The sequence below is a fragment of the Oenanthe melanoleuca genome, linkage group LGE22 (assembly GCF_029582105.1).
Source record: "Oenanthe melanoleuca isolate GR-GAL-2019-014 linkage group LGE22, OMel1.0, whole genome shotgun sequence".
Classification (NCBI taxonomy): domain Eukaryota; kingdom Metazoa; phylum Chordata; class Aves; order Passeriformes; family Muscicapidae; genus Oenanthe; species Oenanthe melanoleuca.
This window is the reverse complement of record NC_079363.1, coordinates 1,211,438-1,234,555: the sequence shown is the minus strand read 5'-3', so window position 1 is coordinate 1,234,555 and position 23,118 is coordinate 1,211,438. Positions and strand designations below refer to the sequence as shown.

Below are 23,118 nucleotides of genomic sequence, written 5' to 3'. Positions count from 1 at the left end.
GCTCCTGTGTCCAGGCCTGATCCCCATTCTGCCCCCAGTCCCAATCCCGGTTCTGCTCCCGGTCCCTGGGCCCAATCCCGATCCTGCTCCGACCCCCCGTCCTGGTCCCGCTGCCGGGCCCCGCACCCTGTCCTGGTGCCGCTCCCAATCTCTGGTCCCAGGCCCTGTTCCACTCCCGATCCCCATTCCCGGTTCTGTCCCCGTTCCCAAGCCGGGCTCCGCTCTGGGCTCCTCCCGCAGTGAGCAGGTGAATCCTCTCCGGCCTGTCCGGAGCCGGGTCCGGTTCTGGAATCCTCCCGGAGCTCCGGGAGCGGCTCGGGCAGTGACCGTGCAGGGACCGGAGCAGCTCCCAGGGGGAGGCTGAGCTGGGGCTGCTGGTCTCGGGAAGTGACAACGAGGATGGGACCTGATCCAGGGGTACAAAAACCACAGCGAGTCCTGGGAGGATGGATGGGGACAGGACCTGATCCAGGGGTACAAAAACCACAGCGAGTCCTGGGAGGATGGATGGGGACAGGACCTGATCCAGGGGTACAAAAACCACAGCGAGTCCTGGGAGGATGGATGGGGACAGGACCTGATCCAGGGGTACAAAAACCACAGCGAGTCCTGGGAGGATGGATGGGGACAGGACCTGATCCAGGGGTACAAAAACCACAGCGAGTCCTGGGAGGATGGAGCAAGGGACAAGAGGAACAGGGAGGAACCAAGACCTGTTAATTCCACCCAAACTCTGCAGTGTCTCTCCCTCCCTGGCAGTTCTAGAACCCTCTGGACAATCCTGTGCCCTGGCTGACCCTGCTGGAGCAGGGATTGGGAGCCAGCAGGAGCCACCCTGCTCCCTCCAGGGCTGGAATTCTGTCACAAAGCCCTGAGTAGCCCCCTGAGCATCTCCCTTCACCCCCATTATTCTCAGTTCACCACCCCAAACTGCATTAAAAACATTTCAACCCCCACAAACACAATGAAGAGCTCAGGAAGTTGTGGTTTAAGGTTTTTTTTTTCTTATTTTTTTGGTTTGTTTTCTTTTTTTTTTTTTTTTTTTTTTTTTTTGTGGGTTTTTTTTTTTCTCTTTTAAATCAGCTTTATTTTTCTAACTGTTATTTCAATTTCCCATAGCACCTTGGCAATGTCAAAAACAAATACAAATACATGTATTATCATTTGAACACTTAAAGCATGAACCTACTTTACACAAATTTTGTTTTGGACATTTTGACAACAGGAATAAACCAGAACAGACAGTCTAAAAGCCAGATAAGTTGCTTTTTTCTCCTTTCCTACCACTTTGAAGAGAGATCATCAATGCCAAGGGGAAGCTGGATTCATCCGGGAGGAACAAGATGTCTGTAGTAACTCGAGCTCAATATATTATCTGAATATTTTGTATTCTATAAAAATTAGAACAAAACCCATTTATGCACAGTCTGTTTACATTTGAAGTTGCTTTTTTTTTTTTTTGGAAACTGTATCCATAACTGAAGTTCCATAAAAATAAACATCTGGTTCTTAAATATAAAATTTTAAAGTTGTTACAGGTTAGTTTGCAGATGGATTTTTTTTTTTCAGAAATAAGTTGCTTTAACTCCATTTCAAGTCCTCCCAACTGTACATTAAAAACAGACTCAATGAACCTCTTGAAGTGCCTGAGCTAAAGGCACTGAAGAGAAGAGCCAAACTAAAATACTACAGCAACCCAAAATTATGTACCATCCTAAAGGAAGCTCAGACTATATGGAATATATACACGCAAAGAAGAGCATGATAAATCATTCAGATTAATGGCAACAATCTTAACGTTTCAGAAGGAAATATCAAAATTAGAAACAAAAACTCTATTGCATATCTGTAGTAATCAAGGATTTACAAAAAAACTCATCAGAAGCCATTTCCCCCCGAAGTGCATTTCTGTTGCATCGTCTGTAATACAATGGTGCATTTTACAAATTTAAAATATCATCTGTACATACCAGATATCTCAGCCCAGGTCAATTCACCTGGGAACAGTAAAAATCGCAGACAGTTTCAAGACAATTAAGCTGATATTGACAAAGTAGTAAGGCCATAGCTATTTAACTACAGTAAAGCATTGATTAAGTCACTTATTTGCTACTGATCTGCCACAGTATCATCTTTCTCTTCTGGTTAATAGTGGGTTACTTTATTTCTTTTTTTTTTTCCTACAGCTAAAACTGCACCATCATACTGTGCCAGGCTAATTAAAAATAAAAAAAAAAAAACAAACAAAACAACAAGAGCAGGAATGTAAGATACTATAAAACTAACTTAATGTTAGAAATCAAAAGAAACAAAAACTTTTTGCACTTTTAATTTTACTATCACATGCAAAGAATTTCTTCTTTTCACTTCCCAGCGGAAGCACGAGAGAGTGCCCCAGTCTTTTCCACACACAGCAATTTGGAAAAGAACCAAGCTGGGAAGGGCATTTCTGTCCCTAATGGGAAAACAAATAACAGTTGCTAAAACTGGGAATTTGCACCTCCTGGCATCCCACCCACATCAGCAGAGCAGGAGAATGTGGATCCCCAGAGGGAAAAGCCAGAGGGGAGCAGGGGGAGCTGTGGTGGCAGGGACACAAATCCAGCTCCAAAAACCAGGAGCTGCCCCAGCAGTGGGTCTGGACACAAACCAGTCTGTCCCAGTTCCCCCAGTCTGCCCAACTGGTGGGGACAGACACAGCCCAGCACAGGGAGGAAAAGGAAAGGCAAAGCCCATCCCTGCCAGGTCCCAGTGCTGAGGAGAACTCTCACCCCACTAGAGTTTCACAGCCTCTGTATCCAACTGGGAATTTCCCCCCTGCACAGAAAAGAATAGAAAGAAAAAAATAAAACAAATAACAAAAAAAACCACCTCCCAAACCACAGCTGGAAATGGTGGAAGGGAAATGCTCACATGAAATCCTTGCACTCAGGTGTGAAATAAATCATTGCAAGTGCCCTAAGCTGAGAGAGGTTTGGTTATGCTGGAAAAGCCAACAGTTCCAGCCTGAGTGAGTGCACTGCACTGGAACAGCCCCGGGAGCCCAGGGCAGCCCCACAGGCAGCATGGAGCCACACCTGGCTGGCTTTTCCCACATCTGATCAAAGTTCCACCTCACCATCCAGTCCTCTCAGCAGGAGCAAGTCACTGACACTGGATCAGGGAATTCTGAGCAACATCTGCACCACCTTCCCTCTCAATTCCTCCTCCAAAGAGCCAACAGCTGGCAGCACCCCAAAGCTTCCTCACATCCCAGAACACACCTCCCCCAAACACCCATGAACCATCCCACAGGCTTGTTTTGTTCCAGTTTGGCTGCAGGAATTGTTTAGAGTCTTTTCTTTGTATTCATTGCATTTCAGGACTTTTGACACTAAATATTTCAATTTCCTTATCATTCCACCAAGAGTAGCATTATCAAAACAAACGGAGAAGGGTCTGTAAGAATCCCTAAACTGTGGATGTGATCAACGATTTTTTTTTTTTTTACTAAATTTAAAAAAAAACCTCCCAAACCCAGTACAAGTAGTTTCAAAGTGAATAGTGATTTTGGGGTTTATATATATATATATATCTATATATATCTATATATATAAATATATATGTATACATACTTCAGGAACTGAGGAAATGGCAGGAAGCTGAGTTGGGGGGAGGTTGAGGTGGGAAATCAGGAAAAAATCAGGAAATCAGGAAAATCCTTCCCCAGAGGGGGGTGGGCACTGACCAGGCTCCCCAGGGAAGGGAGGAGCTCCAAGCCTGGCTGATTTCAAGGAGCATTTAGACAATGCTCTCAGGCACAGGGTGGGATTTTTGGGGTGTCTGTGCAGGAGTTGGGCTCCATGATCCTGATGGGTCCCTTCCAACTCAGCCCATTCTATGATTTTCTGACTCTCTCTTTTATACCATACATAGAAATGAACAGTTAACTGCATAAATACATTATATTGTGTTATGAATCAACTCAAAGCAATTGCCAAGCTGAATAATAAGTTAGAGAAATGACAACTCTGGCTTTATATATATATTTATAAAAATAGATATGAGTGTTCTCCAAGCAGTTGATAGAGAATTCCTACTGAGGCCCAAGTTGCCAAGGGTTATCTGGCTAAGGAATCAGAAGATGAAAAATTTCACAGTAATTTTAACTGCCACTTACATTCATTCTATGGCAACACGAGCATATATTACTAAGATGGTTATGGAATATATCACAATTGAGTTTTCCAGTGTTCACAACTTACAACTTTAAATTTGTACACTTGCTATTCACTAAAAAAAAGGAGGAAAAAAAAAAGGAGGAAAAAATAAAGGTGTGATTCTTACTGCTGGAAGCTACTTTTCCCTAACGCTTTATACAGAACTTTGAACCCTGGTATGCTGATTTTGGCAGATTAATGTGCTCAATGTTCCTATTTCAGTCATTAATCACCCTGAAACTTAACCACTTACTGCACAATAGTGTTGCAAATTCAGTCAGCACACAGCTGGCAAGGAGCCACCACTCCAGCAGCTTCTCCGAACACGAGGGGATTTCTTGAACTCTGCATCTTTAGTTCCACTTTAAACAGTTAAAAAGGAGTCAGTTGCTATGACATCAGCTGTAAACAACGAGTTCCCAGGAGTCTGAACCCTGATTTCTGGCAATACAGCAGCCAACAGCCTATTCCAGAGTCAGCACAGAGAAAACCCAGCCACAGCTCTGGTTTGCTGCCCAGCCATCCAGAGATGACAGGGAGTGCCCAGAGTTCCCACCTGCAAAGCAGAATGCCACATCTGCAGCTGGAATTCCACATCTGCAGCTGGAATTGCACATCTGCAGCTGGAATTCCACATCTGCAGCTGGAATTCCAGGCTCTTTACCTGTGCAGGTAACACCAGGTGCTGTGCAGCCACCTGTCCATCCTACCCTGGGGCTGCCTCAGGAAAACACACCAAGAAAAAAAAAAAATGCACTGAAGTCTGTAATAAAAGAAATTAGAGAAAGTAACAAGAGAGGGAAAAAGCAAACAAACAAAACCCCAAACCAAAGGAGTTGCCCTCAAAAGGAGGCGAGGAAAAAGGGCAAAATAAAGATTCTCACGTGCTCCCTTTGCCTCCTTCCACTGCGTCTACCAGACAATTTCTGCTGTCCACACACTCTCAGCTACAATCCAGGATCCTGCAGAACTTATACCTTAAAAAGCTTGCTGAATGAATTATTAGTAAGGTCAAGAGACTCTACTTCAAGCTGGAAACACATGGGTTACTACAGTAGTACATTCAGTTTTCATCATCAGTGACCAAGTGATGACAACAGTTCTGGCTGCACTCGCTCTGCTCGTGCTGCTGCAGAGGCCTCTGCAATGCCAGGCCATCCATGGCAGACACACCAGCCCACAAGCCAAACGTTAAATAGGTTAAAAAAAGTTCTAATTTTACAGAAATGCTCATTTTCCAAAAATAATATTCTCTTATCCTCTTCCTCCTACACCGAGGGACAGGTTAATTTGTCAACTCATATTCTTCCACTTTGTCAAAACGCTACTTTCACAATCCCAAAGCTGATTTCAAGCAGGAAACCCTCTGCAAATTAAAAACAAAAATACAAAAATTATAATCTCTATATTTATAGTGATTGGAATCCTCCAGCATTTATGAAATCACTTTTAGAGATGAATTTTGGGACCCTCCACAACTTCTCCACACAAGCCACGCTCCAGTTCAGTATTCCCCTTCCCGAATCCTTCCCTCCTCAAGTCTCTCTGCTGCTCTTTAGTCCACAGCTCAAGTTGAACAGAGAATCATTGGCTGGCCCAGCGTTACTTTGGTGACCGGGGTGGCACAAACTGCTCCTTGTACTGCTCCTTGTACTGCTCCTTGCCCACAGACTGCTGCTCCTTGCCCACGAATTGCTCCTTGTACTGCTCCTTGCCCATGAACTGCTGCTCCTTGCCCACGAATTGCTCCTTGTACTGCTCCTTGCCCATGAACTGCTGCTCCTTGCCCACGAATTGCTGCTCCTTGCCCACGAACTGCTCCTTGCCCACGCGGCGTGGCGCTCCCTGAGGCGAAGATCTGCGTCCAAACTGGCGCCTCTGATTTTCCCTGATTCTCCCAGCAGCTCCCCTGGGAGCTGCGCTGCCGCGGAACCCGGAGAAATCCTTCATTCTTCCTTCAGGCCTCTCGTGAGGAACCTTCTCCTGAGCCTTCTCCCCTGTGCCATTCTCCTCGTTTTTGGCAGGGGGAACGATGTTGGTGCGCTGTTCCCTCAGAGGCTGGACAGGGACTGGGGGTGGCTCCTTTGGGGGCTTCTGGCAAACTTCGGCGTAGCTGAGCTTGCGAGGCTCCTTTGGGAGCAAGGACAAGAGCCAGGTTTATGCACCACAAGCACCTGCCAGCCCAAAGCAGGCACGGAGGCAGGGCACAACAGCAGCAACACACACAGAGAGTGGAGGGAAGCTCCCAGGTGCACCAGCAGCACATGCTGGAGAAAGCTCCCTGTGCCATTCCCATTCCCAGTGTCACTCCCATTCCCTTTGTCATTCCCATGCCCAGTGTCCAATGCCCAGTGTCCCACCCACTCCCAGTGTCCCATTCCCTGTGTTGCTCCCACTCCCAGTGTCCCATTCCCTGCCTCATTCCCATTCCCAGTGTCACCCCCAATCCCAGTGTCACTCCCATTCCCTGCTCTGGGCCTCACCTGCACTGACAGGGCAGGAGCTGCACTTGCTGGAGCAGCAGGTGAGGAGCTGTTTGTCCTGGGTGCCTTTGCAGCACTCACAGGACAGATGGATGCAGGTGGAGAAGCTGGGCTGGCCACATCCTTCGGAGCTGACACTTCTTCTGGTTTGCTCTCTGGCTGAACCGTGCTGATAAACCAACAACAGTTCCAATTAAAACCTACCAACACTCGTGTTTCAGAGATTATTTCCTTTCTCTGAAGTCACGAGTGCAGAACAGAACAGCACAGCCATTCCCATCATGATCTGTTCTTTCCATATGGTGGCCTCTGGAGAAGATACCACCCAACATGACTTTGCTAGAACATGCAAATGAGTCAGCAGTGTCTTGGCAGCACAAACGGCTCTGGGGGTATCAGGTCCAGCACTGCCAGAGAGGTGAGGGGGGGATTGTCCCACTCTTCTGCACTGGGGTGGCCTCACCTCCAGTCCTGGGGGCAGTTTGGGCACCACAATAACAAAAACATCAAAAGCTGTAGGAGAGGGTCCAAATCAGGGACAAGGGGATGGGGGAAGGTCTGGAGCAGTAGCTGAGGGCTCTGGGTGTGCTCAGCTGGAGAAGAGGCTGAGGGGAGACTCCTTGGGGGCTGCAGCTTCACCCCAAGGGGCAGCTCTGAGCTCTGCTCCCTGTGACAAGGACTGGACACCAGGGAAGGGTTGCAGCTGTGCCAGGAGGGATTTAGGTTGGATTTTAGGGCAAGGTTCTTCCCCCAGAGGATTCCCCAGGGAATGGGCACTGCCAGAGCTCCAGGAGTGTTTGGACACCACTCCAGGGACGCCCAGGGTGGGATTTTGGGGTGTCTGTGCAGGGTCAGGGGTTTGACTGTATGATCCTTGTGTGTCCCTTCCAGCTCAGGACACTCCATGGTCCCATGGCATGTCCATGGTGTGTTCCCTGCCCCTGGCATGCCCATAGCATGTTCCCTGCATACCTCAGCAGCACAGGCTCAGGCTGGCTCGGGGAGCTGATGCTGGGCGCGGGCGCTTGGGCAGCGCTGGGCGCTGGTTCGTCCGCAGCAGGAGCCGGGCAGGGGGACGGGGACTCTTTGCTCTCCTGCACACAGAGCAAAAGTTGCTAATTACAGAACAATACTCAAATTGCTCCACAATATGGCACTGCAAGACATCTGAGAAGTGGAGGAGTCCCAAAGGCTGCTCAAGTGTTGATGATAGGAATTTTATTTCTTTTGGACTATCACCTCTGAAGCAATAACTTTTTAGGTGGGCAAAACCAGAACTAAGGCTGGATCACCCAGAATATCAGTGCTGAGTCCTAGCAGCTCAAAGAACAAATTCATCTGCAAAGATCCCACACTTCACCAAACTGTTCCTGCTCCAACAGCCAACATTCCTCCTTTGCCTGCTTTATACCCAAACATCACTGAGTTTACAACAGCATAACTGTATACCCACAAAAAACCTGGGAAAATGAACAAACCAGTATGAAGTCTGGGATTAAAGCACTGGAATACATGGCTCTACCAAACCAGCCCTTTAAGAGGGAAAAGGGAGTCCCAGCACCCAGACAGGACTGTGTGTGTATGGAAACAAGACCAGGCACCTTCTCTTTGCAGACTCCTTTAACAATGTCGGACATCCTGCTCTCCAGCACAGGCTCTCCCAGAATTTTTGCTGTGCTGCCAGGCAAAGGTGGGAAATTGGATGCAAGCAAGTCAAACTTTGGTGTCTGAGTCTTTGTTTCTGCTGAAGGCTGAGGTCTCTGCAGAGGGAAAACACAAATTATTAGAGTTGTAATACTGAGCAGTTCAAGCCCTGAGCAAGTCTCAGAGAACTTCCAAGAAAAACTGTAAACCCCCAACATAATCTGAGGATTTAAGGACTCTGCCATTGCCCTAATAACAGGCAAGCCAACACTCTGCACTTTGTGTGACTCCCTGCAAAAAGAGAAGCAGAACTCACTGAAACTCGGTCGTCCTCCCGTCTCCTCCGACCTCTGAAGACGTTCCTCCTTTAAAGACAAGAGCAGCAGTCAGGGCATCACCCAGCTGCAGTGGGCCCTGCTCTGCATGAGGGCATGCACAGCTCCTGCTGAGCCTTCCCCACACAGTCTGGGATGTTCTCCCTCCTCAGCAGAAGTCAAAATTCCAACTTTGGAAGAAGTTGGAACAGTCAATATGAGAGCAGCTTCTCTTTCTCAGCTCCCTGCAGGAGCATCTGACCAAGCACAGGGATAATTATTTTATAGTAATGAACTTATTAGTCTGATTTCTCACTGATCTGCCTTTTCAAGTGTCTAAACCCTGAATTAAAAGAGATAAAACCAGTTAATCTTAAAATATTGAGGAACATCAAATTCCCAACTGAGGATTTACTTATCATTTACAGCAATACAGATGCCAACTTCACTCCAGCATCTGATTTAATTCTGGGGACAAATCAGTTACTTTAAAATAAAAACACCTCACTGTCTTACTGCCACCTGTTTGTCAGAGAGGGAAACTTGAACCATTCGTGCTCCCAGGACAGCATTTACTGCTGCTGATCTACTTAAGCTTCAGTTTTCTCGTGGCTGCTCCTTACAGGAGAATATTTTGTGCTGTTTTGTGCTGCTGGTTGGTATCTTTGGCTCACACAAGCTGCTGTGTGACAGCAAACACAGACTCAGCTCTTCACCTGCCCCTGCCGACGCCGTAGTCGCCGTTCTGCTCCAGCTGTGCCGTGGGAGAATCCTTCTGGGAATACCCTGGCTCTTGGTGCCCAGTCAAGGAGTTGTTGTGTCTCTCCATGACAAAATTCCTGGAGCTGGTTCTGCTCAGGTCCCCCATGGGCAGGGCACCAGCACCGGGTGGCCCCTCAGGGTGCTCTGAGCTGCTGGAGGAGCGGAAATGAGGCTTCACCCTGCAGAGAGAGCAGGAGCTGTGAGACCCCTGTGCTGAGAAACCCCACCAGAATCACCCTGCAGAGACAGAGCAGGAGCTGTGAGATCCCTGTGCTGAGAAACCACACCAGAATCACCCTGCAGAGACAGAGCAGGAGCTGTGAGATCCCTGTGCTGAGAAACCACACCAGAATCACCCTGCAGAGACAGAGCAGGAGCTGTGGGACCCCACCAGAATCACCCTGCAGAGAGAGCAGGAGCTGTGGGACTACAGCAGAATCACCCTGCAGAGAGAGCAGGAGCTGTGAGATCCCTGTGCTGAGAAACCACACCAGAACAACCCTGCAGGGACAGAGCAGGAGCTGTGAGATCCCTGTGATCAGGAGCCACACCAGAATCACCAACTGCAGCTCAGAAAAGCAAGCAGAACTCCTGCTTGAGATCCCTGCCCAAAAGATATCCAGGAGGGGAAGAAAGCCTCCAAAACCTCAAACAACTAAAAAAAAAAAAAGAGCAGAATTCTCCAGAAAACCTCAGATCCAGCACAATATGGAACAGTTTTCTGGAGCAGCATTTAAGTGTTTTCAACTATTTTCTACTTTTGTCCCTCACTGATTTTCCCTGCAGCACTGACAAAAACCCTAAATTCTCTCTCCTTTGGTAAACTCTGCACATCTCATAATTTAAGGACAGCAGGAGGATTTTGCACCCTTGCTGTTTTTAAACAATCCCATTATAACATTCCATGAAATCAGAAGAAACTCTCCTAGTGCCAGCCAAAGTATGATTCCTCCATCTCGCTTTCCCACAAGGATGTTGCAACAAATCAGCACAAAATAAATACAAGTGGCTTAAACAAATGTTTAGCTACATAGAAAACTCCAGCACTTAACTATTAACTGTCTGTACCACAAAACTAACCAGGTTCAATGGGCCAGGACAGAAATCCAAAAGCAGCAGTTGGATGAACTCTCCAAACAAGCTGTTCCACAGTTCAACAGCAGATTTGCTGAACAGAGATGAATCACATTTCCTAGCTTCAAGAAGCATCAAAAACCAGTTTTAAGGGCCCAATAAAGTTTAAGCTTCCCATCAGCAAAAAACAGGGAGCAAAAAAAGGGAGGAGGTGGAGTAAAGTCAACTAAATTCTTCCATTTTGTCCAAGTTGTTCTCGTATTCTCAAGTCACTGTCCAGCCCTCAGATCTCATAATCTCATCCGTCATCGAGAAGGCCACAGTCTTGTCTGGGCAGAAGAGCAAAGCAGAAAAGACAAGGAAAGATAAAAGATGGGAAAAATAAAAAAGAGCAGAGAGAAGGAGAAATGATGTGAGAGCAGGAGGAAGGAAGAGCAGGAGGAAGGAGAAGCAGGGAGCAGAGGCTGCCCAGCCCCCAACTGTGACCTGTTCTCTCTTAGCGCGATACTTGATCATCACTGGGCCGGCAGGAGCTGCACCACTGACCCCAAGGTTTACAAACCAAAGTCTTCACACAACCAGGGTTCTAAAAGCAGATGTGATGCACAAGGAGGCATTTCATATTTGGATACACACAGTTCTTGCACAGCTGTAGCATCTGTATTTCCATGAGGGTCCATACATCTTAGAGATTTACAGGTTTTAAGACTGTGTAGAATTTAAAGCAAAAAAAGCCAAAGCACCTTTGTCAAGATGTGATTTGGGAGCTCAGCAGCTGCAGCAGCTGCTCCACATTCCAAGCACAGCCATGCTCCCAGTCCCAGTCTGTGTTAACACTCTGCTGAGTCACCACAGAGCAAAGCCTGAAGTTCCCCCTTCTGCCAACAGCCACAGACCTGAACTGCACCACAAACCCACTCACAGCCCTGGCAGCTGTTGACTGATTTCTCCAACAATACCAGCAGCAATTCCCATGATCCCAGCCCTGTGCTGCACACAAACAACTCCCACACACAGGTTACTACTCCATTGTATTCACAGAGCAATTGCTCCAGCAATACAAAGTGTTTCCTATTCCCCAGTGTTTATATCTGAGCTAAGTCCTTACAGCTCTCAGGAAAGATGGGAATAAAGCAAATAAATTACAGGAACAGCCCCAGCATTGAGCAGTTGGAAGCAGCAGTCAGGACAAGCAACTCCCACTGCAGGAACCAGCAGCTCCACAAGCCTGATCCCAGCAGGAAAGGCTTATGTTGTGCTGCAGGAGTTTATAATCTGTGTATAACAAACATAATTACAAGTATGACCTTAGGAGGAAGTTATTTATTTGTCTGCAAAAATTCCTCTGAGGCTTTTAAAGGAGTTACCTTCACTTTCTCCAGCACTGTGTCCATTATTTTAGGATCTTAAGCTGCTACTTCTACCTCATTTTTTAAATTAAATTGAAAAACATATCACATTTGATTCAAAATAATGTGGTCCCATCAGAAAGCATTGCACATGACATGCAAGGAACACTTGAGGATCTCAGTACTGAAGTTTTGGAGGAGCAAACACCTGGCAGGAGTCTCTTACCTATTCCTGTGGAATGGGCGACCTATACTCAGAGAAGCAGCATTTGTTTTATATGATCCTGGTGTATTAAAGCCATTCACAAATCCACCGTTGGGAAACGGGGCCTGCAACAGACACAACAGTCTCAGTGGCTACAAAGAAAATGTTTGCGGATTAAAGATCAGCTTCAGCAGTTACTCATGGCTGTAATTTCACACTGGGCTACAGCATCTGCTGTGGGGTGAACTCACTACTCAGCCAAATCCCCACAGCTTCAGTCTGCATCTGCTTTAGCAGAGCACCCCCATTCCTGGAAAAGCTTCCAGGATAATGGAATTTCACACCAAAATTCCTTGAAATACCAATGGCAGCTCTTCTGACAGTGCTGCTTTATCAGGGCCATGACAAGACAGAAGGACCTGACCAAGAAACTTGGAACACCCACTCACTCTAATGATTATTTAATTATCCCTGATAGGCTGGGCTCCTCCTCCCCTTCTCACAAACTGTTACTCACCAGTGGTGTCTCAAAGTAAGGTGCAGGATTTGGAGACCAGGTCTGAGGCACGATGCTGTAAATGGAGTACTGCTGAGGGCTATATACAGGCTGCATAAACAGGGGGGAGGCAAACTGGGCTTGGGTCTGCACAGGCTGGGGATACACACTGGAATCCACCACCCGGTAACCATTCTTAGCAAAAAATGTGTTGATGGCTTTTATCCTGGCCTGCAAGACAGCAAATCACACCAGGTGTTAGCTGGGAGGAAAGGAGGACGTGGAATTTTTGTTGCCTGAAGGGGTGTGAAGGTTGATTACTGCTTATGAATAAAAACTGATAAAATCAGTCCAGCTCATATTCCCACAGCATGATAAGGGGAAGAACGCATGTTGCTTTAGCTAGTGATCTGTAAAACTGAAGATAAACGCTGTTTTCTACAGCAGGAACTGTCCAGACTCCAATCCTCACAGTTCCTCTCATTGCACTTTGCTCCAGCCTGCTTTGTGCAGCAGCCAGCTCAAGACACACAGTGGCAGGAATCCCTCTCCTGAGCTCTGCAAACCCAGATTCTGGGGCAAGTGGAGAAGGGAAGTCAGCACAGGAATGTGTTTCACCCCCCCTGGGAAGGAGCACTGTGAGTACCAGCAGGCACTGAACTGTAATTTGTCAGAGCTCCCCGTGACCTCGTTCACGTTTCAGCCTCCAGAGCCAGAGTTATGGACTCTGCTGAGTCCTTGATTCACCCCCCACAAATGATCAGCATCATCCAAACAACACAATTCAATCCCAACAGAAACAGCAGCTAAAGCAGCCTCACCATTACTGGCTTGCCCTGAAAGGTTTTCACTTCTTCCCTTAAGTATTTGAATGCCTGCAGATACAAAAAAAAAAGACCAACATTAGAATATCTTGATGAAGTTGTACTTCCCAAAGGATGTTCCATGATTTAACACAAATGTGCAGTCATGTGCTTCCCTGTCAGCCCAGCTAAATTATTCATCAACACCTCAAATTCAGGATTCTAGTGCCAGTCATGGCCAGTGAGACCGAGGCAAGAGCCAGGCACGAGAATTACAACCCCACAATCTCTCAACTTTAGTCTTATTAACCAGAATCTGCCAGTAATCTCTTAAAACAACAAAAAGAGGATCAGTAAATAAATAGTTCTCTTAGCTCCAGGAAGCACATGTGCACTTTGTTTGAGCAGGGGAAGGATCAAAGCTGGAGCAGGACCTCACCTGTTGCGCGTCTGTGTCGGACTGGAATGTAACGTACCAGTTGTTGTTGTGAGCAAACTCACAGCTTATCACCTTGGGGCAGTTCTCATTCTTGAACAGAGCCTTCACCTCCTGGGGAGACAAATTCAGGGCCCTTGTACAGTGAACACTAAAGTGAGCCAAGTTTATGCTCCAGCTGCTGCTCTCCTGTGACCAGGGATGGTTTTTTGTTCCCTCTACCTGATTCTGAATCCCAGTTCAGCCTCCCAAGATAAAACAGAGCAGGCCCAGCTGGTAAGAAAATCAAGATCTGTGTAGACCTGGTGGTACTTTCATATGAAGCAGGTAGGAAAAGTGTGGCTTTAGATCAGCAGAGTCATGGACACAACAATGATTCCATGAAATATTTCTAAGTCAAGGCAACCTGACAACTTGGCAATAATCAGATTGTAAAGAGAGGGACAAGCAGCTGCTCAGTGTTTGCATTAAAAGAAATCATTAAAAATGCTGGTGGACAAACACCCTGTGTTACAACTTTAAAAAACAAAGGACTAAATCATTCTGTTTGCCAAGTATCAGGAGGAATTTTATTATCCTCCCTCCTCAGGCATAATGAGCTCAGCTCATGCTGGGGCTCAATGAATGAGAAATGTTTAGTAACATTTCTTGCTGCCAAAACAACCGTCTGACTTCAAGTGAAGTTACTGCAGTAACAAAAATTCAGCCTGAATTCCAAGCTATGCCCTGGACTGATTTATTTTTGGATCTGAAAAGAAACCAGTTCAAACTTCCTTCCAGAAAAGCCAAGCTAGCTCAGCTTTGATGGAAAAAAAGTTTGCTTAAGAAGGTTTAAATATAGTAATAAATAATGGGAAGGGACAATGGCAGTAAGTTTTTGTCTTGGCTATTTTGACAACGCACCCAGGTGGAAAAAGTTACTGATGTGGTCTAGAAGAAAAATATCTGTGTTTAATCCAATTAAACACCAGCTGACCTTTCCCTGGTGCTGTTTGATGCCTGTTGAAGACACCTTCCAAAACCAGTACAGAGTTCTTTGTTTCCTCTCTCTGTGTTTACCTCGATAGGTGTTGTTTCAGGGATCTCACGGAGAATGATAATACATCGTTTGTGGTTTGGTCTGACTTTCTCCCCCCTTTCATCCACTTGTACCATTGGAGAAGCTGAAAATGAAGTAGAAAATTTCGACATTGTGCATATGTCAGCAGTAGCAGACCCTCTCATGGAACTTGGAACAAAGAATGAGAATTCAGGAGTTTGGAACAGCCTTTGCTCAGTAAAGTTCCTGCCACCATTTATCAGAACAACAAACCATAACCAGCTCAGAGACTACAACATCCCTCTGAAGCATGGAAGGATTCTTTGTGCTACTGATAGAGGCACCAAAGTCCCAGACTTACATCTCAAAACTTCAAGAATAAGGTCCATATCCGTTGTCAGCTTCTTAATCCCTTCCATGTTGGCAATTGTCCATATTGGAACAAACTGATCACTGTCCATCTGAGACATCAGGTAGAGATCCTTTGAAAGATTCTCTCTAAAAAAACATAAAATTATTATTTAATAAAGATCCTGAACCTGACTTAGAGAAAACTAAAACTAAAAGAGGATAACTACAGGCTTAAATAAATATTCACCAGTACCATTCACAACCAAAACACCCTCAGATTTTCTCTACTGGAACAAATCCCAGCAAATCAACACTAAGCAGAGTAAGATAATTTTAAAAACTGAATGAAGTTCCAGTGCCCTAAACATTGGTCTGCAAAAAGGATCTGCCAAAAAGACTTCTGGTGCCACACAGTAAATGATCTCAGCATCTTATGACTGTGGAGCACAGGAGTCATCCTCATCCAAGGACACAGGTGCACAGGCAGGACTGAAACAGCTGGAAGGTGCCACAGGGCTTCTACAGCGTATCAGCAAATCTTGCTTTGTGTCTTTATCAAAATGATAAAGCCAAGAAGAGGGATATTTGCTAAGGATTTTAATTTAAAGGGTTTATACCAAGCTAACTGCACCTACCGTGAGAAGCAGAACTCAAGCTGTTTTCTCAAACATTCTCTAATGTCTTCTGTGGACACAGTGGAGCTGCCATCACCTGGAAAGGATCACATCCACCATCAGCTCCCACCCTCATGGCTGGGAACAAGACCAGGCAAGGACACATCTCATTGCAGAACACAAGAATGAATCCTCTGGGTAGGACCAAGTGGAAAAGCTCAGCCCCAGACCTCACTCAAAATGACTCTGATCCCACTTGGAACCTGTTTGGCCACGTGTTGAGGCCATGCTGGAGCTTCCTGGATACACATGGACACATCAGAGCTCCAACCTGGTCACAGCACACTCAGAGCAGCCCCGGGGGGGGTTACAGACATTGACAGCAGCATTTGAACTTCACTCACCAGACACTTCATAGATTTGGTATCCCAGATCTTCAGTTGCCAGGACAATTCCATTTGCTGCTGCCTCAACTCCTGTGCCATTCCTTGTGGCTTCACAGGATGGGGAATACATCACTTCATACTGCTTGCAGCTGTCCTCTGAGATCTCTATGTTACCTGGCAAAGAAGCACAGCAGCAGCAGGAAAACTCCTGTCAGCTTCAGCATATTTCCCATTTGAAAAATTCTGGCTACCACCATCAAAACAAATACTCAAGAAAGTTGTACCTCAGAGTGTCTAATCTTAGCCTGTATTTCTTAGACTTTGTGCTGGATAGAACTTACACCTCCCCAAATCCATGATCTGGTTTGCACCAGGCTCTCAGTAAATAAATAAAAGTAAATAAAGGATCCTGAAATTGATCCCCAAAGTGGCAGAGAATCTAAAACCCAATCTTTCCACATGAAATTTAAAATATTGAAGCGAGGTTCATAAAAACAAGGGATGAAAATTGCTTACACTGCCTCAATTGCTTCACTTTGTTATGAAGAGACAAATGAGTTTCTGTCAGGCAAAGCACAAACCCAGCGCTCTCTCCTCACTTCTGCTGACTTACCAGAAACCTTTGACAAGGCCACACAAGCTGAATATTCCCTTCTTTACCCCTAACTTTTACTAAATCATTTTGCAGGGAATCTTCTGCATTCTCTGCCATGCTTTGAGTCACCTCAGCTACAGCTCAGATCCAGCCTGAGCCAAACAAGTGAAACCAGTGCAATCCTTAGCTCTGGAGTTGAATCCTTAATTCTGGGCACTGTGTGGTAGGGATGGGAATGGGATTGCAGTGGAACAGCCTGAATGGAAAGGAGTTTAACCATGGATACTGCTCAAGCTCTGCTCCTGACAGCTCTGAGCAGCACCTCTGTCCCCCAGGATTGCAGGTGGCCCTCAGACCTCATTGTCCTGTTCACAGGGTCCAGTGGATGCTCAAGGGCAGCAATTCCTGCACATTCAGCACCCTGCTCCCCTCTTAGCGCGTTACTTGGTCATCACTGGGCCCGTGGAATCCTGTCCCAGCAGAGCTCAGACACCTCCCAGTGCTGAGAGCACCCTGAGAAACCACCAGCTGCTGTCCCATGCTCCTTTCATACACACTGCTCCATCAGCACTGCCAACCTCAAGCACAAGAGCCAGAGGTTGCTCCTCACAGCTGAACTCCCTGAGTGTCCCTCAAGAAAAACCAAATCCCCAAACCCCTGTGCCAACACCTCACCCTCAGCTGGTGTCCCCTGGGCTGCTGCTGTCTCCTGCCACGTGTGCTCTGTGCCATTGGTGGGGGGCAGGGCCTCACCACTGCCCTGGGGCACCTCTTGCCACACTTTTGCGTTGGGGTTCAAGCCAGCACCTTTCGATGTTACCTGCTGAAGAGACCAGAACACCTTGGTGAGTGAGAGTGACCCAGAGAAACCTCAGAAAATACAGGTGAATTTAGTGATTGTCTCTAGAGTTCCACATCTCAAGTGTCTACCCAGCTATTAAGCACCTATGTGATTTTTTTTTATTAATGAAAACAGGAAAATCCTTGGTATTTTCCAAGTATTTCGTTTCTACCTCCATTAGAAGTGTTGCCTTCAACCTCTCTTTATTGACATCCGACAACATCAGCGGAGGCAGCGGCTACTCGGCAAGGACTCTGGGAACTCATAAGCTTTTAAAGACTTGACTGTCATAATGCTCCAGTCCCCTTTCACCAGAAAGGGAAATTTTCCCTCCTCCAGACCCCTTCCTAGAAAGGAAGGTAAAAAAACATATGTCAAGGAGAAGAAACTGTATAACTTAACGGAATTAGTGACATCTGTACTAACCAAGCATCACCTGTGCTGTGCCAGGATTCCTCCTGAACTTCCCCGAATCCTATCCCATCCCCCAGGAACCTCACACACATCAACAGACACTGATGATTTCCTTAAACTTGTAACCAAGGAGATTAAAGGTTTTGAATTGCCAAGACAAACTTACACACCATCCCAGCCTGCTGGGGAGAGAACAGGATCTTCTCACTTTGGGTCTGGGCAGCAAGGTTAGAGTGAGATTAATTAGAGTGAGAGGGTTACACAGGAGACAGACAGGAAGAGCTGCAAGACTCCAGCACCTGACACAGAGAAATGCTCATTCCCACAGCACAAGATATGAGTCCTTCGAGGTCCCTCTCCCAGAGCTGCTCAAAGACATTTGGGTGAGGAATCCAACAATCCAGCAGCAGCACGGGGGGAAAACATGGCTTTTGCCTCTTTCACATAGTGAAATAACAACTACAGTTATAGGGCAGTGAATGAAACTACCCTTTTGCAAAAATTCTTCAAAGAGATATCCCAATACCCCACAAGCAGCTAAAACAGCTCCTCCAACCACAGAATGATTCTCCACTGCTGCAATTTGCTGGACTTTAAAAGGTGAAAGCCATTAATCCAGCTCATATCCACAAAGGCACAGATAAGCAAGCTGGGCATGTTGGGGGCCAGGCTCCTGGATTCTGAAGTTAAGGAGTGGCTCAAAGCAGGCCTCAAACACACAGCACAAGGATAAGGAAGCAGTTGCAATAGCTTTAGAGATAATTCCTCTGCCAAGGTCACACCTCGTGCCAGAGCTGTTTGCTGCAAGGACAAGCCCCAGTTCAGCAACAAGAATCCTCCAAACACTGGAGAGGTTCAAGACAACCATGTGAGAAGCAAAACAAAGACCACAGTTTTTGCAAAGCTCTGAGACTCAAACCCCCCACGCACAACTGATTTAATCCACATAGCAACAGTCTTCCCCTCCCATTAATCTTTGCCCAGGAGCAGAGCTGGAAACTGGAAACAGTTCAGGGTGAGAGGACACACGTGTATTCATTCCCCTTTGCAGATTTCAGAGTTGCTCCCCAACAGAACAACCTGCTGCACCCACAGGCTCTGTCCCTGCAGTTCAGCAGCTCCAAACTAAGCTCTGCTCAACTTCTGGTCACTCCTGGGACAGCATCACCTGCCCACAATGGGCTCCTGCTCATGGAGCCAGAGCCAGCAGGTCCCAGTTCCTTGAATTTACTTTTCAACAAAGCAAAAAGAAACCAGACACACTCAAGAGATGATTCATTCTTTTCTAAAAATAAACTATGCCTCACTACCTACATCTCTGAGGGTAGCACTGAGCTCAGGCCTAAAGTAATTTGAATGAATAAATGTGATAAAGTTAAACTGAAACACTTTGGGGTGGTTACTGCACTTCTGGAGGTGATTTGGACTAAAAGCAACTCTGAAGTGATGAATGGATCAGGAGCACAATGGGACACACACCTGGAACAGAGCGTGGGCCACTTCCCCTTGTGCTAGAAACACTGGGCTGTAACAGCCCAGCAGGATCCAGCCCTGCTCTCACTCATCTCAGCAGCAAAACCCCACGGACTGGAGAGGATAAAAAGTCCCTAATTTACATCAGCTTTTGGGAAAGTCACGCTGCGCTCCCTGAGCAAAAGCTCCATCCTGGCCAGCGGCTCTTCAGAAGAGAAGGCCAAAATATCAATTCTTGCTTATTTAACTGAGGCTACAAACAGCCAGCCTGTGGGATTGGCTGCAGCACGATCCTCCCAGCTGCTATCGGGAACTTTCATGACGAGGTTAAAGCTTTACAGAGTGACAAAGGTTGGGAACACTCGCTGGGATCCACGAGCTGACAAAGCTCCACTCCTCAGCACAGCTTCCCCTCTCACTCACACTACTTCTAGCAAATATGGATCAAAGATTCTCCTCCAGCAACTCCTAAAAATTGGCTATTGAAGAAAATTCCCATTCTGAAACATGGCAAAGGATATTCTTCTTATTGTAATGTATTTAAATTACACTTAACCCCATACAATTAAGCTAACAAAAATGCAGGCACTCAAGAGTTTTAAAGCATTTGATTTTAATATTAACTCAAATTATTCTGCAAAAAATCCTAACCCAGAGCTTGTGACAGATTTCCTGGACTAGACAAACTCTCTGAAACAGAATCAAAGCAAAAAAACCAGAAGATAATTTAACCAAACTTGTGAGGGGAGAAACTAACCCTTTCCAGAAATGGAAACGTAAGCAGATGGAAAAACCCCAAGGTCAGCAAAGCTACGGGAGGCAGCCAAGAAAAGCCTTGTGCTGGCTGGGGGACAGGCAGGTGGGACCCTGAGGGGCTCAGACACAGGGTGACCTCCTTCTCTGAGCTTCTGTCACCTCCTCAGAGCTCATGCACACTCAGAGGCTGGAGAAGGAACAGTTGATGTCAAACCAACACACAGAACCCCTCTGGAGCTGCTGGCAGGTTTCAGGTAACAGCTCAGTGCTCTCAGTGTCCCAGGTAACTCTGGAGCCCACAGTGACTTCAGTGGTCACAGGATCCCTGTGATCCACCAGGAGCTGCAGGGTTTTCCATGGAGCTTCTCCAGCCCTTGGAAAAGCCATGGCCAGCTGTGCTGTCTGAAGGTGGTACCTGTGTCACAGCAGTGTGAACAGGGGTCACATGAAAGCCTCACCTGCTCCAAAGGGCCAACAACACTCATGGCTTCCCACAATCCTGGATTTCTTACCAAGAAACATCATGGGCAGCACCTCACCCACCTGAAACACACACAGACTTTCATTTCACCAATAAATTACAAATCTGAGGAACCAGGAGCACCCAGCTGAGTGGAGCTCAGCAGCCATTATCAATTCCATTTCTCTCAATGCATTTATTAATATTCCCAATGCACCTAATTATTAATTGTTAACAGCACACAGACCCTGGCTTAGAGGGAGAAAAAAGGCCTGCCCCAAACATAAACATATTAAACAGCATGAGCCTTATACAGCCCTTACACAGCCATCACTGCAGGGATTTGGAACTAAAGGATGTTGAAGGAAACTCAATTTCCCTGTGAAGGGCTCAGCACAATCACAACGTTCACACCACTGACAGCCATAATAACTCAACCAATTCTCCTGAAAATCTCGAGACTTCTACCCATGCTGTACCTTATTTCCCAGGCATCCCTAAAGATCCCCAGATAAAATTGCTGCCTGCTCCCAAGCATCCAACTGCAGCATTCCAGGACACCTAGCTCTGAACTCCAGTTCTCTGCCCTGGCAGTGAAAAGAAACCCTCAGAAATTCAATTAAATATTTTTGAGGCTTCCAGAACGAAGATCACAGAAACTCCCACACTATCAGAGGAAGATCAGAGTTGAGTTAGTGCTTTAGGACTCCCCAAAAAATCCCGAGGTGCTGATGGGCTCCCGTGCACAGCAGCAGCAGCAGCAGCCATGTGCTCCCTGATCCCTGCAGCTCCCTGCACATCCCCATCCCCGCATTCCAGAACCTGCCTCGTGCAGCCGCGCTCGCAGGGGCCTCTCACCACGCTCAGCCCGGGATGAGGCAGCTGCTCCTGCCTCCCATCGGGCTCAGCAGTTCCTCCTCCAGCAGAACACCGCAAGCGCTAATTCTCCAGACCTGTCACCGCGCTCATGACAACTTTTATTCTTCCCCTCGGAGCCAAGGAACGTTCAGCTCCATTCAGCTCAGAACTGAGGTGATTCGTGTAATAAAGAGAACGTGTTTCCCAAAGTGCTTTATTTAGCGGTTCCCAAGCACGGAGCACATGTTGGTGTTCGAGCACACTTCACCCATGATCCGAACAAACCCGCCGAGCTGAGTCCAGCCCAGCCCAGCGCCCCCCCGGGGCTCCCCCGGCCCCGGCAGCTCTTTGCTCCGCGCACGTTTCGGGACAAAACTCGGTGCAAAGTTTACAGCGGCCACCCGGGTTCGTTCGGCAAAGGCTGAAACCGCTTCGCCGCCGCCATGAAACGCTGCGAGCGGGTGCAGCCCCGTCCCGGGCCACAGCGGACACGGCGCCCGCCCTCCCCGGTGACCTCCAGGGCCAGGCCGGGCCAGGCCGCGCTCCTCGTCCTGGGGAACGGCAGAACCCCCTCCACCCGCGCCATAAACCACCCCCAGTGTTTAATTAACGCAATTAACGAGGCGCCGCGCTCGGGGCCGGCCCCGCGTGTGGAGAGGCCGGGCCGGGCCCGCTCCCGTGAGGCCTCGGCGAGGCCCCGCGTGTCCCGCGTCACCTTCACGGCCGGGCCGCGGCCGCACCCGAAGGTCACGGCGGCGCCCCCGCCGCCCCCCGTCCCGGCGGAACCTTCCAGAGCTCCCACCGACCCCCCCAAACCCGCCCGCGGCCGCCGCCCCCGGATCTGCTGTGTCAGCCCCGTCCCCTCCCCCGGCGCGGCGTGCGCGGCCTCCCGCCGCCGCCTGCCGCCACATGGCCCGGCGCCGTCACCTCACCTCCACGAACAGCAGCATGGTGCCGCCCGCGGCCGGCGGGCCCGCGCTCCCCGGTGCCCGGAGCGGCGATCGGGACACGCGGGCTCCGCCTCCGGCCGCGCCGCCCGGCCCGGCCCGTCCCGCCCGCTCCCCGCCCGCCGCCGCCGCCTCTTCCGGCCGCACCGAGCGCGTCCGGGGCACGGCCGGCACGGACCATTCCCCAGCGGAGGGGGGGGTGCGGCGGGGCCGCGCGGCTCCGCTAGAGGGCGCGGTGGCTGCAGCGCCGCGCGGGGGGAAGCGGCGTCCCCCGCGGAAGGAGTGGAAGGGTCGTGAGGCGCGCTGTGGAAAATTCTCGGGTTTGGGGTTTTGCGGGGTTTTAGTGGTTTTATTAGAGAGCGCAAAATCCTTTATATTTCCAACAAATGTATGCAGCCGCCCCCATCCCGCGTTGCGCACACCGCCACGCTCAGACCCCGCTCCGTCCCCACCGCCCGTCCCGGCCCCATTATTTTATTTTTTTAATCCCGATTTTCGCAAATTTCGGGGCAGCCCCGCGGATCCCGCAAGGACACAGCTGAACAGACCATGCGATCCCGCATGTCCCGCTTCCCCGGTGACACCCTCGGGGGTGCCGAGGGACTGTCCGTGTCCCCTC

At 48.2% G+C, this 23,118-nt stretch overlaps 1 protein-coding gene across 5 annotated transcripts; it reads right to left on the bottom strand.

Moving 5' to 3' along the window:
- Positions 1-1,017: 1,017 nt before the first annotated feature.
- LARP4 (La ribonucleoprotein 4) lies at positions 1,018-22,594 on the bottom strand. Of its 5 annotated transcripts, none has more exons than XM_056514955.1 (17): positions 22,485-22,574; positions 17,764-17,938; positions 17,426-17,573; positions 16,174-16,329; positions 15,791-15,866; positions 15,166-15,302; positions 14,825-14,928; positions 13,769-13,879; positions 13,348-13,401; positions 12,548-12,757; positions 12,052-12,155; positions 9,357-9,581; positions 8,643-8,691; positions 8,284-8,442; positions 7,655-7,776; positions 6,683-6,851; positions 1,018-6,329 (listed from the first exon to the last, which is right to left on the bottom strand). In XM_056514955.1, exons 2-17 carry the CDS (start codon positions 17,812-17,814, stop codon positions 5,802-5,804), a joined length of 2,403 nt encoding a protein of 800 aa, XP_056370930.1. In that variant the 5' UTR covers positions 17,815-17,938; positions 22,485-22,574; the 3' UTR covers positions 1,018-5,801. The 5 variants fall into 5 exon arrangements, with proteins under 5 accessions (XP_056370930.1, XP_056370931.1, XP_056370932.1 ...); XM_056514956.1 differs by having other exon boundaries at positions 17,426-17,570; XM_056514957.1 differs by lacking the exon at positions 17,764-17,938 and having other exon boundaries at positions 22,485-22,593.
- Positions 22,595-23,118: the final 524 nt, after the last annotated feature.